This window comes from Geotrypetes seraphini, chromosome 5, assembly GCF_902459505.1.
Source record: "Geotrypetes seraphini chromosome 5, aGeoSer1.1, whole genome shotgun sequence".
Taxonomy (NCBI): Eukaryota; Metazoa; Chordata; class Amphibia; order Gymnophiona; family Dermophiidae; genus Geotrypetes; species Geotrypetes seraphini.
This window is the reverse complement of record NC_047088.1, coordinates 170,391,572-170,411,639: the sequence shown is the minus strand read 5'-3', so window position 1 is coordinate 170,411,639 and position 20,068 is coordinate 170,391,572. Positions and strand designations below refer to the sequence as shown.

The window sequence follows — 20,068 nt, the reverse complement described above, 5'->3', positions numbered from 1 at the left end:
TCTGCTTCACTTCTCTGACTTTGACCTCAAATCTACTTCCATTCAAGTCCATCTCAGTGCTATCAATGCTTTTCATCAACCAGTGGATGGAAAATCTCTCTCTGCTCATCCATTAATTTCCAGATTTATGAAAGGTCTTTTCAATGTTAAACCACCTCTTAAGCCACCTTCAGTGGTTTGGGACCTTAATGTGGTTCTTGCTAAATTGATGAAGCCTCCCTTTGAACCAATGTCTATGGTTCATTTAAAATACCTTGTGTGAAAAGTAGTTTTTCTCTTGTCCCTAACTTCTGCTCGAAGATTAAGTGAACTTCAATTGTTAGTAACTGATCCACCTTTCATAGTGTTCCATCATGACAAGGTTGTGCTTCACACTCATCTGAAGTTCCTACCAAAGTTCATCACTGATTTCCATCTCAATCGATTGTTCTTCCAGTATTTTTTTCCTAACCCTCATTCTCATCCTGGTGAAATAGCTCTTCATTCTCTGGACTGCAAATAAGCACTGGCTTACTATTTGCAAACTGCATAGATCTCCTCAACTACATGGGGTGGGGGAAGAGTTAAGAAAGATAGAAAATAAGCTGGATAGTGGAATTATAAACTAGTAAGAGGGAAAAACAGACATGCTGGACAGTTGGAGGGGGGGGCAAGAGGGAAAAGAGAGATGCTATGGATAATGGGGGGAAGGTAGAGCAGATATTTATGAGATCAAGAAACAGGACAGGAAGAAAAGGCACACTAATCTACAAGAAATCAAGAGAGAAAGTTTCAGGAAACTGAGGTGAGGAATGAAGGAGAGCATATTGAAGATCATGAAGGAGAGAGATGCTGAAACTGATGGGTAAGGAGAAGGAAGGAGAGAGAAGAAGGAGTTCAGAGGAGGAGAGTAAGAGAGGAATGCTAGGCATCATGAGAGGGATGAGGGAAGGATAGAAATGCTGGACATCACAGAGGAAGTTTGAGTGATTTTGGTTGGGGCACTGGGCAAACTTGGTGGGCACATTTAGTCCCCACCATCCATGTCAACTGAAATAATTAAATACCTGAGCTTGTGGGAATCCCCAAGCCCCACTAGCTGCAACAATCCTCTGGTTGCAAGAAACAGAGAAACATGGTGGCAGATAAAGACCAAGGCCCGGATTCTGAATAGGATGCCAGTTCTGGGCGTCCTATACAGAATCGGGCCTACACCCGCCCAAAGTTAACCCGATTCTGTAACCGATGTCCATGTTGCAGATGCTGGTTACAGAATCAGGTTTAACATGCCCAACCCCCCTCCCCGGACCCCCCCCCAACGGCCCCCTAAGATCACCGGCAGGAAGGTGCTCAACCCTTCCTGCCGACAGAACCCGCCCCCCCAACAATCACGGCAGGAGGGTACCCAACCCCTCCTGCCGGAACACCCAATGAACCCCCCCCCACTTCGGAACCCCCCTTGGGCTTACCTGCAAGTTGGACCAGAAGGCTCCTCACACGTCCAGCCAGCAGGCCCGCCTCCATCCAAATGAGGCGGGCCCATCCCTCCCCTGCCCAACCCACAGGATCCTAGGGCCTGATTGGTCCAAGTGCCTAAGGCCCCTCCTATAGTGGGAGGGGCCTTAGGTGCTTGGACCAATCAGGCGGGCTTGCGGGCCTCTCTGGGCTCCCTGGAGGCGCTTTCAATATAGGCGGCCTGCCTGGGGAGCATTTTTTTTTTTTTAGGAAAAGTGCCTCTCGATTGGCTGATTAGACAGCTGCCTACATTCGGGAGCACTTTGTAGAATCAGGGTCGAAAAGTCCATTCCAGTCTGCCCATCCGCAGTAACCATTATCTCTTCCTCTCTCTAAGAGATCCCACGTGCCTATCCCACGCTTCTTTAATTCAGACACAGTCTCTCTCTCCACCACTTTTTCCAGGAGACTGTTCCACACATCTACCAGCATTTCTGTAAAAAAGTATTTCTTTAGATTAGTCCTGAGCCTATCACCTCTTAACTTCATCCTGTGCCCTCTCATTCCAGAGCTTCCTTTCAAATGAAAGACTTGACTAATTCACATTTATGCCACATAGTTATTTAAATGTCTCTATCATATCTCCCATTAATGTAATTATATTTACCATTCCCTCTTTCCAAATTGATCCGCATTGCCTCTTCCCAGGGCTGGATTAATGGGTAGGCCCAGTACACACGTGCCTAGGGCCCAAATCTGTCGGGGGGGGGGGGCACTAAAGGTAAAGTAAAAAGTCAACTCACCTTGCAATTTTTTTTTTCAAACAGAAATGACTCTTCCCCCCCCCCCCCCGCGACATCAACGGTGACAGCCCCTCCCCCCGGTGTCAACGGCAATACGGTCGGCTCTGCTCCAGGAAGGTCCCGCGATGACTGCATCGGCTGGTCCATCCCCTTCCGATATCACTTCTTCCGGAGCAAATAAGTGATTTCGGAAGATGATGGACCTTCCTGGAGCATTGTCGACCGCGTTGCTGTCCATGCTGCCAGCTGTTCTAATGATTTCTGCTTTCGGGCTGCCTTTTGCCAAGGAGCTCAGAGAACAGAGCCGGAAGCATGGGACCTTGCATTTGTTTGGAGGGAGAGAGAAAGGAGCATGGAAGGGTGGTGGAGGGAGAGAAAGGGGGCAGATGCTGATGGAATTGGTGTGTAGGTAAAGGGGAGAGAGACATAAGGGGGAAAGATATTGGAGGGAATTGGGTTGGAGGGAAAGAAAGGGGGCAGATGCTGAATGAAGTGGGGGGAAGGGAGAGGAGGGAGTGAAATACCAGACCTTGGGGGTGTGGAAGAGGGAAGGGAAGGAGAGGAAAGAGATGCCAGGGAAGAGAAGAAGATGGATGCCAGACCAATGGGGGTGAAGGGAGAGAAGATGCCATATAGAAGGGGCAGAAAGTGGGTAGACAGTGGATGAAATGAAGAGAGTGACAAGAAGATGAGGAAAGCAGAAACCAGATAAGACACGATAGAAAAAATGTTTTTTTGTTTTTTTTGCTATAGGGGAGATGCATCGCTGTTTCTGTGGTGTTGCATTTTTTGCAGAGTTCAGCTTCTTGGTGGTTCAATTTAACCTTTGTCTATGTAAAAAAACCAAGAACTCTAAAAAAACTGGCGTACTCCCACTACTCCCCACCCAATCACACCAACCACCAGTCCCTACAGGGCTTTTACCTGAACATCAGATCAATGAGGAATAAATCCACACTAATCAAAGACTGGCTGACCGAAAATAACCCCGACTTTGTCCTTCTCACAGAAACCTGGTTGCTTTCAGACAAAGACATCATCATTAAAGATTGTCTACCACCATGATTTAAGATACTCTCCCTAGCCAGAACATGGGGAAGAGGAGGAGGACTAGCAATAATCTTCCGAGACCACCTCAATGCTTCCATTCTCAACACAACCTCTTCGCCCAATTCTGAAATTCTAACCATCGCCCTAGCATCAACATCTCTGCCCTCCTCACTAACCATCACTTTATTTTACATACCCCCCAAAAAATGGACCACGACCAAAGACGACTTCGCTGAATCACTACTTACCAATTCTCTAACAAGCCCATACAACCTACTGTGTGGGGACATCAACATACACCTCGAGCAAACTGACCAACCTGAAATCTCAGATTTCTGGTCATTGCTCTCCCAACTAGGCTTTGACAAACACCCCCCGATCAAAACCCACCAAAGAGGACATCAGTTAGACCTGGTAACTCTATCCTCCAAGGAACAGGCCAATCCCACTTTTTATTGGAAACAAGGCAGCTGGTCTGACTCCCTTTGGTCCGACCACCGCCTATGTAGCTTCACCATTGGATGCCAACTCAAACCTCCTAAAAGCGGCAAAACAAGAATCATCAAAACCCACACTACCAGAGGAAAGATTGACCCAATGGAATTCTGGTCCCATTTCGAAATCAACACCAATCCAATAGAAGATACGGAACAAATCACGACCTCCTGGATACAAGATAGTACCAACATACTAAACGAGATTGCCCCCACAAAAACCCGCAGAATAAGAACCCCTAACCAAGAGGGCTGGTTCGATCCTGAACTGCTGCTATGCATGAAGGATCTCAGAAAAGCCGAAAGATTATGGCAAAAATCCGGAACCTTAGAACACAGATTGGCCTGGAGACAAAAATTAAAACAGTACAAAACCCTCACTAGTGAAAAAAGAAAAAATTTCTACTCCCACAAAATCGGTAATCCTAAAACCAATATTAGTAACCTCTTCAGACTGGTCAACGATCTATACAACATAGAAACCTGCACAAAACTACACGAAGAATCCACCTTAACCGCCAACACCCTTGCCGACTTCTTCAATACCAAGATTCAAAAATTAAGAACAACACTATCCGCCAGCCCCAACCCCCTCGAGCTCTTCCCCATCCTCACAGACATGAATCTATCAAACCCAGATCCTGGAGCCAGAGTCGACCTTAGCTGGAAACAATTCGCATTAACCGATTGGCAAACCTTCAATACTTACTACAACAAGTATACTCACTCCTACTGCCATCTGGACACATGCCCACCAAATATCATGAAAACTGCCCCCCCCCCCCATTTTAAAGCAAAAATGATGACATGGGTTAATTACCTACTATCCAAAGGAAACTTCCCGCCGGAGCAAGGTCATATAATGATTACCCCAATTTTAAAAAACGAGAAAGAACCACCTAACTCCCCATCTAATTATAGGCCGATCGCCAGCATCCCCCTATTCACCAAAATAGCAGAAGGGTTGGTAAAGGCGGAACTTTCCGCATACCTTGAAAAATTCAACATTCTATGTGACAACCAATCAGGATTTCGCGCGGACCACAGTACTGAAACCATCATAGCCTCCCTTCTTGACCACCTCCACACGCTCTTCAGTCAGGGCTCAAGTGCCCTGATCATACAACTCGACCTGAGCAGTGCTTTTGACCTGGTCGACCACACCATTCTCCTTGAATGCCTAGCTCACATTGGCATCTCAGACCAGGTCCTCAATTGGTTTCAGGGGTTCCTACAAAATAGATCATACAAGGTACTCAAGAATAACTCTTTCTCTTACTGCTGGGACAACACCTGTGGGGTCCCGCAGGGCTCCCCCCTATCCCCCATCCTATTCAACATATACCTAGCCTCCCTAGGTAAACTCTTACACAACCTAAATCTCAAATTCTTCATTTATGCAGACGATATCACAATAGCCATCCCACTAACCAACTTTTCACAAGAACTACTCGACCACATCACAAACATTCTCAACCAGATAGAACTCTGGATGCTTTCATTCAGACTGAAATTAAACCCTGACAAATCAAAATTTTTCCTAGCCTCCCCCAAAGATAAAATCAAGGAAACCACAATTCAACTAAAAGGAATGACCTTCCCCCTCGATCCGACCATAAAAATTCTGGGAGTCACGCTGGACAAAAACCTATCCCTAAATAACCATACCGACCTCAACTTCGCACCACAAAAAAATACTTCAATGACACTGCATTCCTCCTACTTGTACAATCCTCCATCCTCAGCATTCTCGACTATTGCAATATCATCTTCCTTAACGCCACAAAGAAAACTACCAGGAGACTAAAAATAATCCAAAATACCGCAGTACGCCTCATCTTCGGCCTAAAGAAATGGGAACATGTCACCCCTTTCTATCACCAACTATACTGGCTACCATTTGAATCTAGAATTCTTTTTAAATCAGCATGCTTCTGCTACAAATCGGTTAACGGCTCTTCTCCAAGTTACATAAATACCCACTTTAACCTTTATTGCAACAACAGGACATCACGCAGAATTCAACTGTTCGCCTTCCCTTCGCCAAAACACTGTTCTCTCAAAAGATTCCTCGATAGAACTTTCGCCTTCCAAGCAGCCAAGTTGAACCCATGGCTAGCCCAGATGATACTCGAGGCCCCCACTTACCTTGCCTTCAGAAAACTACTAAAAACTTACCTATTCAGCAAACACGACCCTTAATATTCCATTCACCCCACATAACACTTGCCCCACCCCTGCCCCCTTCCTCCTTCACCAGACCCTCCCTTCCCCACTCTCTACTTCCCTTATCTAGTTCGATCAAACCTGCAATTTCTGTTATATTGTTGTAAATCTTCCTCTCATTGCAGACAGCTGTAAATCACTGTAATTTCACTGCTGACTGCTGTAAATCATTGTAATTTATCGTAAATCTGCTTGTAATTTGCTGTAAATCTGCTTCTAATTTTGTTGTAAATCTGCTTGTCAATGCAGATCATTTGCTAATTGATGTAAACCGCCTAGAACTCACTGGGTATGGCGGTATATAAGAATAAAGAATAATAATGTATTAATATTTTATCCCCCCTTTTGCAAAACCATAGAGCATTTTTTACTGCTAGCCGTGGTGGTAACAGCTCCAACGCTCAGAATTCTATGAGCATCTGAGCTGTTACCACCAAGGCTAAAAACCAGACTACAATTTTATAAAAGGGGGAGGGGTTAATTTGTGATTGCATATTCCATACTAGGTGAAGGTGTTTTCTGTGTTCTGTGTGTTCGAAAGACATGGTTTTCTGTTAGGATTGACTTAATGAAACATTAATGAGAGACAATATGAATATGAGAAGAAAATTGGAAGCTTTGGACAATCTTTCTCGCAAATAATAATCTCAGGTTAATTAACTTCCCTAGAGTAGCAACAATACCTCCGAGAGAAATGATGAAAAGGTATATGATAGAAATATTGGGTATATCAGAAGAATTGCTTCCATCTTTTGCTCAGGTTTATTATCTGCCCACACGAAGGGTTGAAGGATAACATCAAGAACCACAACAATCATCATCAGAGGTCCAACAGAACTTAAATGTTTCATTGATGTTGGAACAGTCGGATAAGGAAATTGCGACACCTGCAACTTTACTTCTTACTGTTACCTTGGCACCAGATAAAATTGGTTGCTGAGACTTTACTTTAAAAACAAGTCAAAGGAATTTTTGGGATTTAAAATAAAAAATATTTCTGGATCTGGCACGAGACACCCAGAAGCATCGCCGTTAATTTATGATTATGAAGCCGGGAGTTATTGCTCTTGGAGCCTCCTTCTTTTTAACACACCCAGGCAAACGTGTGATATTATATCAAAAGCAAAAATATGTTTTCTTTGATCCTATACAACTGACAACCTTTCTGTCAGCTGCACACCTGAAAGCTGGGACAACAACAACAACTATATGAGTGCTCATTGTTTGATTTGGTCACTTCCTCAGCTATCAGTATCCCTGTTTTTCCTTTTTCTTTATATTACTATGATTTTCTTATTGGCTCACTGCTTTACATCTTGGATTTATGAATTGAGGATTTGAGGAGGAGATTATGATTATTTTTGCCTTGATTATAATTAATATTTACTTGGAATGTGTATTTTTCTTTAATGCCTCTCCTTTCTGTACAAGTATATACTTGATTGTTTATTTGAAAATTGATAAATAAATAAAAAAAAGGATTGACTGTGCAGGATTGATCTGTACTAGTCTAGCTTGTTTAGTTTTACAATGGGTGTACTGATGTTGTACTGCTCACTGCAGTTTTTCTAGGTACACTCTTGTGCGACGTGTGGATTGTTTCTAAAAATCATGTTTTTCATACAGATGGGGGTATCAAAAAAATTATGGGCCCCGGGTGTCCCATATGCTGGGTAGGCCACTGTGCTGAGGTTTTGCTTTTTCCCTTGGAAAAAAAATGACACATCGACATCTCCCCTCTCTCTCCCTCTGTGCTACTAATTAAAAATAATAAATAGCAATACCATTGATTGGCAGCAGGGAGAAGGGGGCAGTGGCTGCCGTGCAGGGCAGGAGAAGGAGGAGAAGGCAGTGGCTGGAAGTGGCACAGGGCGCAGTTCCGTGGGCTGCTCTGGGGAGGACGAGATTTTAAAGTAAATCCTGCGGTGGTGTCTTTGGCTGGTTACAGCCTGGAGAACAAGGCGAGCTGCAGGTAAGTGAGGATCTGCCCAGGGATTGTGTCATGGGATCTGGGGAGGGCGGGAGCTGCAGGCAGGTAGGTGATCCTCCTGTCTAGGGAATGCTGGCTGCAGATGGGGTGGTAGATGGGGATGTCGTGTTTAATATATATATTATATATATATATAGTAACATATTATATATATATATATATATATATATATATATAGTAACATATATATAGTAACATATTATATATATATAGAAACATAATAAATGACGGCAGATAAAGACCTGAACGGTCCGTCCAGTCTGCCCATAAGTTATACCAAATAAATGATTAGATTAACTCTTCCTTGGGGGCGGGGCAGGGCATGGGTGGGGCTTGGGCAGGGATAGGGGGCCAAGTGTACTTGTGTGCCTAGGGGCCCTCGAAGAATTAATCCTGCCCTGCCTCTTCCTTGCCTTGCAGATCCTGCAATTGTGTGGCTTTAATAAGATCTTTAACATATAATGCTACTCCCTCTCCTTTTCTTCCTACCGTGTCTCTCCTGAACAGATTATAGCCCAGTATAACTACATCCCAGTCATGGGTCTCCGTGATCACCACTATATCCAACTCATTTTCTTCAATCACAGCTTCTAGATCCAGAATCCTGTTTTCCATACTTCAAACATTAGTATATACTGCTTTCCAGATATTGCCCCCTTTTCCCATCCGTGTAGAGCAACAGTCTCAAACTCAAACCCTTTGCAGGGCCACATTTTGGATTTGTAGGTACTTGGAGGACCACAGAAAAAATAGTTAATGTCATATTAAAGAAATGACAACTTTGCATGATTTAAAACTCATTATAGTTTATAAATCTTTCCTTAATTGCTTCTGATAATTTCAACTATACACAACTGAAAGCAGTGCAAGATGCAGAAAGTGAAGTTTAAAGAGTTTTTCACTTTCTGCATGTTGCACTGCTTTCAGCTGTGTATAGCTGAAATTATCAGAAGTAATTAAGGAAAGATTTATAAACTATAAAGAGTTTTTAAATCATGTAAAATTGTGATTTAGATTCTAAAGTATCAACTGCAAGAGACAAGATTTTGGTGTAGTCCTCTAGGATTTTTTGTAGAAGGGAGAATCAATATCCGACTTGTGCCTGGAAAACTTGTGCCTTAAGTGTCCGATGGTTGCATCTGCAACCGCCTTCAGCTCTCATCTCCTCCAGTACCGGGACACAACCACCATCTTACATCAAGCAGTCACCGCAAGGAGAGGTGCCAAATTTTGTAAGAGTTCACGAGATTACGTACACATGCACAAGATGCACTGCCTCCAATGGTTACCTTACGTTCTGGAACGTTGCCCGCCTCACTGCTGTAACTTCACACAAGCGCTTGCCTGTGTCTGTACGCGATTGTCCTCTCCACTCTACCTCACAATTGCATACAGATGCAGGAAAGTGCTTGCGTGAGGTTACAGCAGTGAGGCAGACAATGTTTCAGAACAATGGTAACATACTGAGGTCCTCAAAATAGTACCTGGCAGGCCGCATGTGGCCCCTGTGCCGCGAGTTTGAGACCATTGGTGTAGAGGTATACAGTGGTTTACTTACCTGAGGGCTTATACTCACCCAGAGCTCTGAGCACCTGCCCCATTGCTTCTGGTTTAAAACCCTCTTCAGTAGATTAGCCAGCTTGCTGCCGAAGACACTTCTTCCCTTCTTTGATAGATGCATACCATCCCTGCTTAGTAGCCCTTAGAAAACCATCACATTGTCCAGGAAGCCAAAACTCTCTCCAACACCATCCACATAGCCACGCATTCATCTCCGAGAAGTGAGCTTCTCTGCCCTGGACTTTACTCTTGACAGGGAGGATGGACAAGAATACCACCTGCATACCTGACTGCTTCATCTTCTCTCCCAGAAATACAGTTACTTTTGATACATTTACAGGGGTACCTGGTATATTCATTAGTGCCAACATGGATGAGCAGAATCGGATAATAGTCTTGAAGAGGCTTGATGAGTCTCGGCAAACTCTCCGTAACATCTTGGATTTCAGCACCAGGCAGACAGCGTACCTCCTGGGACATCATGTCTGGTTTGCATATGGATGTTCTGAACCCTCAGAAGGTAATTGCCAACCACCACCACCTTACGTCTCCTAGTGGTCACGGATCCAGCAATTTTGGGGATTTCAAGCTTTGGTCCTTACTCTCCCTGGGATGCTCTCATCTCCTCCTCTTCCAGGGTAATATACCGGTTCTTCAGTTCCAGGGCAGGTGGAGTCACAGTACTAATCTTGCAGGGTTCCATAATCTGAGTCCAGCTGTCTTCACTCAGCACAGCCAAGACCGGCGTTAGGGGTGGGCAAACAGGGAAGCTGCCCTGGGCACCATAGCTCCTGGGGGTCCCACAGTCTGGGCATCTCTTCCCCTCATCAGGCCATCTTCCTCCCTTCCCATCAGCTTCGCAGGTGCTTTTCAGAATCAAAGTTTTCTCTCTGAGGGATGCATCTCTCTCTCGTTCATGATCTCCATTATGTCTCTTCTCCATTCCCTTCTTCAATTTCCTGCATCTTTTTTCCAGGATCCCTTGATGTCCAGCATGTCTGTTCTTCTTATGCACTTGTTGGTCTCATAAATATCCGCCCTGCCTTCCTCCCATTATCCACAACATCTCTCTTCTCCCTCTGCCTCTCTATGTTGTACAGTATGTCTGCCTTTCTCCCTTACTAGTTTATAAATTCAAAATCCAACTTATTCCCTCTCTCTCTTAACCATTCCCTCCACTCCATATAACAAATTCCCCTCTTCCCACACCCCCAGCCAGGGCAGGATTAATTTGTCAAGGCCCTCTGCCCCACCCCATGTACTTACCCATTTTCTTATTTACTTCTTTATTTCCACTTTATTTATTTTTTACTTTTATTTTAAAATTCAAAACAAATAACAAAGATTACCATACCAGTGCCAGTGTACAGTTTTTCTTCTATGCAACCTCCAAACACCTCTGAATAAATCCCCCCTTCTTTCCTAAAGGAAGAGATCTTCAGCTGGCAGCGCTTTGGAAAGCCCACCAATTTATATTTTGCATTTGAGTAGGAGGCATGGGACATGGCAGGAAGAAAATTTAGTGCCCGCTATTTTATTAGACTAATACATTTCTCAATTGGCATTCATAGGTTAAAACCTCTTTCTTCAGGTCAGTAAACTATACAGTATCCCTGTCCTGTCCTGAGGAAAGGAGTTATGGTCTGTGAATTAGTAAAAAATGTAATAAAATTAGTCCAATAAACAGGGTCACCTTATTTCCATAAACAAATAAAACAAATAGAAATTTATTTCTGCCTTTGTTGTCTGGTTTCTGTTTTCCACATCTCATCATTCTCTTCCTTCCATCCACTGTCTGCCCTATCTTTGCCTCTTCCATATAACATCTGCTTTCTTTCTATGCCTCTTCAAGAAACTGTCTGCCTCCCCCCCCTTCTCATTGGTCTGGCACCCATCTTCTCCCCTCCACTCTCCCCATGGTCTGGCATCTCTGTCTTCTTCCCTTCCATCTCTCCCACCCTCCCCCAGGTGGTTTTAGCATTTCTCTCCTCCTTCCTACCTTGGTATCTCTCTCTCTCTCTTCTCCCTTTCCTTTCCTTTCCTTTTCTGCTCTTCCTTCTCAATTTGTTTTCTACCTTTTATCTACTTACTTTCCAGTCCTCAATTTCCCTTTTATTGTGTTTACCTACAACTTGCCACCTCTTTCCCTCACCCCTTCCAGTATCTCACTAACTCTAATCTCTTCCCCCAATCCAGCATGCGCCCTTTTTTCTTTATCCCCTCCTTCCATACAGTATATGCTTTCTCTCTCCTCTCCAATTCCTTCCAGAGTCTGCTCCCCTCTCTCTCCTCTCCACTTCCATCCAGCCTCTGTTCCCCTCTTGCTCCCCTCCCATCCAGAGTCAGCTCCCCTTTCTCTCCTCCCCACTTCCCTTCAGTGTCTGTTCCCCTCTCTCCCTTCCCCATATCCATCCAGTGACTGTTCTACCTTCTATCTCCAATTCTTTTCAGCGAATGCTCCCCTCTCTCTCCCCTCCTCACTTCTCTTCAGCTCCACTCAAACTCTTCCCCTCACCAAGCCATCTGTCTCCCTTCCCGTCACCTTGGCAAGCGCTTTTCAGAATCAAAGTTCTCTCTCTCAGAGGGGTCCGGACACGGCAGCCATTATCAGAAGTCGCTCATGGCTGCCCCAAAGCTTTTCCTCTGATGCAATTTCCTGTTTCCGCCTGGGCGACTTATGTCAGAGGAGAAGCTTTGGAGTAGCCGTGCACGACTAGTGAGAATGGCTGCAGCATCCGGGCCCCTCGGAGAGAGAAAACTGATCCTGAAAAGCGCCCATAAAGGTGATGGAAAGGGAGGGAGATTGCTTGATGAAGGGAAGAGATGCCCTCACTGTGGGTCCCCTGGAGCTCAGGGGCACTGGGCAGCTTTCATGAATGCCCTCCCCTAATACCAGCCCTAGATGTGCTGAAGGAAGAAAGCTGGATTCGGATTAAAGAACCCTCGCATATCCAGCAAGATTCTAGCAGGTCCTATGCTTTTCATGGTGAAAGAGTGCAGGGAATAGATGTTTCCTCACTAATAGGTTGTGAAAGATACAGAATCCAGGTGTAAACAACCCTTTTTGAGGTCAGAATTGCAGGATCCTGGCATATCTTGTGCTTCTGATGGGGAAAGAGTGTATGGAATGGATGTTTTCCTGCCTTATAGGTGGTTAAGGGTTCTGAATCCAGATAGATGCAGCCCTTCCTAGAATTGCAAGATCCTGGTACATCCTGGCATATCCTGTGCTTTTGATAGAGAAAGAGTGTATGGAATGGATGTTTTCTGCCATAGGTGGTTGAGGGTGCTGAATTCAGATAGATGCAGCCCTTCCTGGGGACAGAATTGCAGGATCCTGACAGAACCTGCTAGATCCTGGATATCCTGCAAATCCTGCATATCCTGTGCTTCTGATGGGAAAAGAATGTTTGGAATGGATGTTTTCTGCCTTATAGGTGGTTGAGGATGCTGAAATCAGATAGATGCAGCCCTTCCTAGAGTCAAAATTGCAGGATCCTGGAACCTCCTGACATATCCTGTGCTTCTGATGGGGAAAGAGTGTATGGAATGGATGTTTTCTGCCTTATAGGTGGTTGAGGGTACTGAAATCAGATAGATGCAGCCCTTCCTGGGTCAGAATTGCAGAATCCTGACAGATCCTGCTAGATCCTGGATATCCTGCAAATCCTGGCATATCCTGTGCTTCTGATGGGGAAAGAGTATATGGAATGGATGTTTTCTGCCTTATAGGTGGTTGAGGGTACTGAAATCAGATAGATGCAGCCCTTCCTGGGGTCAGAATTGCAGGATCCTGACAGATCCTGGATATCCTGCAAATCCTGGCATATCCTGTGATTCTGATGGTGAAAGAGTGCATGGAATGGATGTTTTCTGCCTTATAGGTGGTTGAGGATGTTGAAATCAGATAGATGCAGCCCTTCCTGGGGTCAGAATTGCAGGATCCTGACAGATCCTGGATATCCTGCAAATCCTGGCATATCCTGTGATTCTGATGGTGAAAGAGTGCATGGAATGGATGTTTTCTGCCTTATAGGTGGTTGAGGATGTTGAAATAAGATAGATGCAGCCCTTCCTGGGGTCAGAATTGCAGGATCCTGGTACATACCGACACATCCTAGCATATCCTGTGCTTTTGATAGGGAAAAAGTGTATGGAATGGATGTTCCCTGCCTTATAGGTGGTTGAGGGTTTTGAAACCAGATAGATGCTGCCCTTCCTGGGGTCTGAATTGCAATATCCTGGTACGGAATATTGTGCACCTTGCCCTAGCCCTCTATGTTTAAGAGGGCAGTCTGCTCTTACTTCCAGCATGTTCTGTCAACCAATTTTGGATACTATTTAAAGGAGGCCAGGTGGCACTGCTAGAGCCAGAATGAGAGGGCTGGGGTGTACTCAGGTAGGGTTACTAGATTACCCATTTGGAAATCCAGACCCCCTAGACCCACCCAGTTCCACCCATTCCTGTCCCATCATGTCCCAATCACGCTGCCAATCCCACCCTAACCCTGCTCACACTGCTTGCCTGGTTTTCAAAAGCCATCCGGATCTCCAGACGTTCTCAAAAGGAGGGCATTTCTGGGGAAACATGGATGTCTCATAACCCTATAGTCAGGTATCCCTCAAAGCTATACAAAAAGCAAAATTGTGTTGCAGCTGGTGTAACTGCAGGCAGAAGCGTTTTGCACTTCTTTTACAGGATGTCTGAAGTTAATTTACATTCTGGGTTAAAGTTAAAAAATTCACGTCCAAGAAACATGGGGAGAGGACAATAATCTATAGTACACCTTGGATTCATGTTAATTTTGAACCCAAGCATTTTCTGGTAGAAGACAGATTCCACCTTTTCAACAGTGTCACACTTTAGTCCATCCAGAAGGTGTTGATCTCCTGCTGCAGGTTTAGAAATATTAATGGAAGGAAGAGGAGCTACATCCTGCTGCACTGTTTAAAAGACAGTAATATTAACTTGACTAGGGGAGCGTGTGGCACTGTGGTTAAATCTACAGCCTCAGCACGCTGAGGTTGTGGGTACAAACCCAGGCTGCTCCTTGTGACCCCGGGATAGTCTCTTAACCCCTCCCCCCATTGCCCCAGGTACATTAGATTGATTGTGAGCCCCACCAGGACATGCAGGAAAAAATGCTTGAGTACCTGAATTAATTCATGTAAACCAGGGGTGCCCACACTTTTTTGGCTTGCAAGCTACTTTTAAAATGACCAAGTCAAAATGACCAACAATAAAATTTTTTAAAAAACACAAAACACACTGTACACAGAGAAAATGTTAATTATCATTTGAAATCGGATTTTTTTTCAGAGGTCAAGGCAGATGACTTTAAAATATGCAATGTCACCTCAGTAACAACTATACTAAAATAGACAAATATACCCCCTCCCCTTTTACTAAACCGCAATAGCATTTTTTAGCACAGGGAGCTGCACTGAATGCCTTGCGCTGCTCTCGCTCATAGGCTCCCTGCGCTAAAAACTGCTATTACGGTTTAGTAAAAGGGGGCCACAGTGCAAAATATAGGCAGCAGATATAAATTCTCAAAACGGACACATTTTGATCACTAAATTGAAAATAAAATCATTTTTCCTATCTTTTTTGTCTGGTGATTTCATGAGCCTCTGGTTGCACTTCCTTCTTCTGTAAAGCCAATATTTCTTTTTTTCTTTCTCTCTCCCCCTGCCTGCATACCTTTCTTTCTCTCTTCCCCTGCCCTTCTCTTTATTTCTGCCTTTCTTTCTCTGTCCCCCTGCCATCGTGCCAATTTCTCCACTTCCCCGATTCTTTTCCTATCCCCACCCCCAAACCACCAACACGATTTCTCCATGCTGCTTCCACAAGCCAGGCCTGGCGTTGCCTTTGCGATCTTTTTCTCCCTGCTGCTTCTCCAAGTCAGGCCTGGTGTGTACAAGAGCCGGGCCCACAAGATTTCACCTCTGATGTCAATTCTAACGTTGGGGAGGATGTTCCAGGCCAGCCAGGCAGCGATTGGCTGGCCCAGAACTTCTTCTCCAATGTCAGAATTGACGTCAGAGGTGAAGTCTCGTGAGTCCGGCGCTTGTACACACCAAGCCTGGCTTGGAGAAGCAGCAGGGAGAAAAAGATCACAAAGGCAATGCAATCAACTCGCGTTGCCTTTGCGATCTACTGGTCGATTATGATCGACCATTTGGGCACCCCTGATGTAAACCATTCAGAGCTCCCCTGGGTGAACAATATAAAAAAATTTAATAAATCTGAATTATTAGTTTCAATAAGGTTGACCAGGTTACTGAAATTCTAAATCCAAAGTATTGCTGTTCTTTTTTTTTATATATAGCCTATTTTTTTTACTGCCCCTCTGGTTGTCACTCTGCAGGTAGCCTATTTTACTGCCCCTCTGGCTGTCATTCTGCAGGGAGTCCCCGAGTTGACGTCTTCTTCTCTGCCGGTCCGCCTACACGGAAAGAGAAGAGCGTGTCATAAGGGGCGGGACCGGCAGAGAAGGAGAAGACGGCGTTGTAGGGGACTCCAGTAAATGCATAGCAGCAGCTGTGGCAATCAAAAAAAGAGGAGGTCTGCTATTAAGGTGGATCAGGATCCTGGAAAATCCGTCAAATCCTGGTTTTACCCAGACCCTTGAAGAACACGGATGCGTTACAGCCTAAATTTATGGCTTTGTCCAATAAAAAGCTTTTGACAGCAATTATTACAATACTACCAAACCCTACTTCTCATTTACCCTGAAAATTTCCATGTGTTAAACGACTCAGAGCGCCCTTCTCTTAATGCGAGACGAGTAACCCACACAGAGAGGTAGAAGACCATTACATCATCATCCTTCGCCCGCTCTAAGGCGCTGGGTCGACGCGGCTGGGTGACGCAGCCTGGACCTATCTCTTAGCCGGTGTGTGGGCTGGACACGCTTGCTCAGTCTTACTGGTGGTAATCATGAACGCGACCTTATTCAGTGTCCGCCTCAGGTAGGTCAGGGTAGCAGCGAGTGTTCATACCGTGTATGAGGCTGGAACTCTTTAGGTTTTTCTTACTTGGGCAGCCCCTATGATCCTGCTTTATGGTAACCATATGCTTTATCCATATCGGCGTTTATCTGAGGCTGGCAAGAGCTATTGCCATTCAGAGTTTCTGCACATCGAATCTCTCTACATCCAACATTTAAGAAAACAAACAACTGGGGGCGCCTACTCTAGAAACTAGTAGAACATTGTAGATTTTAAGACAGGATTTTTCTTCACTTTATGCCGAAAGCAAATAATCTCGTATTGAATACGGCCTTGCTTGGAAGCTTTTGGACGACTTTATCGAAGGTTTTGCAACTCCTACCCATTTTTGATGTTTGACTTCCTAATTGAAAAGCACCAAGAATATGTGCTTGGAGGTCAGGGGTTTAAAGTACAATAGTTTTAGAGGTGGTGGAAAATGCTCTCCCCCTTCTTATTTTCGCTGCAAAGGGGAAAGCTACTACTGGCAAGCAATACATTTGAATCGTATTTTGTAAATCCTGTCTTATTTTGCAGGTCTAACTTAACGTAATAAACAACAGCAGATAATGATGGTATGGACTATTCAATCTACCTATTAAGGTGGCTAGAGTGACTACATAGCTTTAAAGAAACCCTGCTTGCACTTGCAGACCAGTTTATAAATTGCCCCTGTAATGTTCTTATTCTAGATCTGATAAAGTCCCTTCTTAGTTAAAGTTTGGCAAAGTTGTTAAAGCATGGTGTTTTAAATTGTTGTGCTAATTTGATCATATTTTGTTTGTATTGTAAATGTTTTATGTATATTTTTATTTCTTCGTTAATACTGTAATTTGCTTTAGAACTTTGGTTGTTGGCAGTGCTGGTGTGAGGGTATTAGGTGCCCTAGATCAGTGTTTCTCAAGTTCATTCTGGAATTTCCTTTTGTTAATCAAGTTTTCAGGATATCTAGGATGAATAGGCATGAAAGAAATTTGCATATAATGGAGGTAGTGTATGCAAATCAGTTTAATGCATATTTATTGTGGATATCCTGAACACCTGATTTGCAAAGGGGTATTCTTGGACTGATGTGAAACACTGCCCTAGGTGAATTTTCAATCTTGTATCTCCATCCCGCTCCAATTAATTTCGAGCCCCAAAGCACTCTCTTGATATTTTGATAAATTGAACAACTATGATCATCTTGCCCCTCCCAGAACAATCTTGTAAAAATGTATAAATGGACACTATACATTTATTATTGTGTTAAATACAATGAGGATAACAACACAAAATATATTCATAAATGCAAAAAAGTGTATGACCATGGCCACTAAGAGACACCCCGATTCAAACCCAGCATGCACCCAAAATAAGAGGGAGAAAAAAGCCTCAGATTAACGTAGCAGTACATACACCCGAAGGTACAGAACAAACTGTTTTCAGTACTGTCACAGGCAAAAAATCCTTCCTCACAAAATAGCTTAGGTTTAGAAAAGGGCACAGTCGCCCAGAAGCACGTTCATGGACAGCGTTGGAGCTTAAATCGTCTTTTTTCCAGCTAAGTCCTTGAACGTGCTTCTGGGTGACTGTTCTTATGTGGTAACTTTTTTGAAAATGATCATATGCTAATGGCAACATTAGCACATATAAATATAAAGACCGTGGTAATCAAGTGTCGTATACTAAAACAAAAAATGCCCACGTATTTAAAACAAAGTCAGAAAGTGGGATATAAATATATTTTAAAAAAATTATTTTTATTGTTATTATTTTGAGGAAGAGAGCCTCAGAATATGGAGCCAGCTTTACCCACAATGGTTTTTTTTGTGAACACCTATCACTTGCTCCTGCTTACGTCACTGGCTCTCTTCCAACCTACCACCTAATATATATGCACTCTTGAAAATCATAAGAACATAAGAATTGCCGCTGCTGGGTCAGACCAGTGGTCCATTGTGCCCAGCAGTCCGCTCACGCAGCGGCCCCCAGATCAAAGACCAGTGCCCTACCTGAGCCCTACCTGTATATGTTTTGGTTCAGCAGGAACTTGTCTAACTTTATTTTGAATCCCTGGAGGGTGTTTTCCCCTATAACAGTCTCCGGAAGAATGTGCTAGTTTTTTACCACTCTCTGGGTGAAGAACTTCCTTACGTTTGTACGAAATCTATCCTCTTAACTTTAGACAGTGCCCTCTCGTTCTCCCTACCTTGGAGAGGGTGAACAACCTGTCTTTACGTACTAAGTCTATTCCCTTCAGTATCTTGAATGTTTCAATCATGTCCCCTCTCAGTCTTCTTTTCAAGGGAGAAGAGGCCCAGTTTCTCTAATCTCTCGCTGTACGGCAACTCCTTCAGCCCCTTAACCATTTTAGTCGCTCTTCTCTGGACCCTTTCGAGTAGTACCGTGTCCTTCTTCATGTACAGCGACCAGTGCTGGATGCAGTATTCCAGGTGAAGGCGTATCATGGCCCGGTACAGCAGCATAACAACCTTCTCCGATCTGTTTGTGATCCCCTTCTTAATCATTCTTAGCATTCTGTTCGCCCTTTTCACCGCCACCAAAGCACATGGCGCGCACAGCTTCATTAACTTGTCGACCAGTACTCCCAAGTCTCTTTCCTGGGGGGTCTCTCCAAGTACCGCACTGGACATTCTGTATTCGTGTATAAGATTTTTGTTACCGACATGCATCACCTTAAACTTATCCACGTTAAATCTCTTGTTTGAGCACAGCCTGATCTCCTGGAATTGGCTTCTGCACCAGAAGAGACATTGGTGTGGAAGACTGATATTGTCGCATGCCTGGGAGGAATCATGATCTGTTGTAATAGAGACCAGTCAACAGTGTATCAGTATATTTCACACACTGAACTTGCCAGCTTCTAATTAATCTGGTGGTGTTAATTTTAAAGTAGTTATCACCACTGAGAGTAGTGAAAATGTGCTCTCAGTTCCTCAGGCCCTTGGGATATACTGGTTAAGTGTGGATTCAAAATCGTATAATTTATACTTAAATATCTTATTTATTTATTAACTTGTTCTCCATTTGGAATTTTTTTCAGAGCTGTAAAACAGCTCTATCAATGAAGTAATATCCTCACGAATTGCTTTGCCCAGAAACGGCAGCTACTAACTTAAATTTCATTCAATTTCAGTTTGTGACAACTTCTTTAATCACTCTCTGCTGTTTTGAAATGCCATTGCTTGCTGCATCTATTCTATCTGATGCAGCCTGTGTTTTGTGGGATTACATTCACTCCTGCTGCATCAGGGATTCAAGAGCAATGGAATATTATACTTGTGATGCTAACTGAGCATACCGGTGCTGCTCAGTTAGCATCACAAGAATAATATTTGTTGCTCTCGAATCCCTGACGCAGCGGGAGTGAATGTAATCCCGTGAAACACAGGCTGCGTCAGATAGAATAGATGCAGCAAGCAACGGCGTTTCAAAATAGCAGAGAGTGATTAAAGAAATTGTCACAAAATGAAAGATAAAACAACTTCCACTCTTTGTCAAATGAAATTGAATGA

At 44.0% G+C, this 20,068-nt stretch overlaps 1 protein-coding gene across 3 annotated transcripts in view; it reads left to right on the top strand.

Annotated features, from left to right (window-relative positions):
- Positions 1–16,105: 16,105 nt before the first annotated feature.
- Positions 16,106–20,068, top strand: part of HIBCH (3-hydroxyisobutyryl-CoA hydrolase) — a 201,039-nt gene continuing 197,076 nt past the window's right edge. The window contains exon 1 of one of the 3 annotated variants that reach the window (XM_033946048.1): positions 16,106–16,532. In XM_033946048.1, coding sequence (XP_033801939.1) covers positions 16,501–16,532 — 32 coding nt within the window. In that variant the 5' untranslated portion in view covers positions 16,106–16,500. The remainder of the gene's footprint in view (positions 16,533–20,068) is intronic. The other 2 variants (XM_033946047.1, XM_033946046.1) reach the window with 2 other exon arrangements.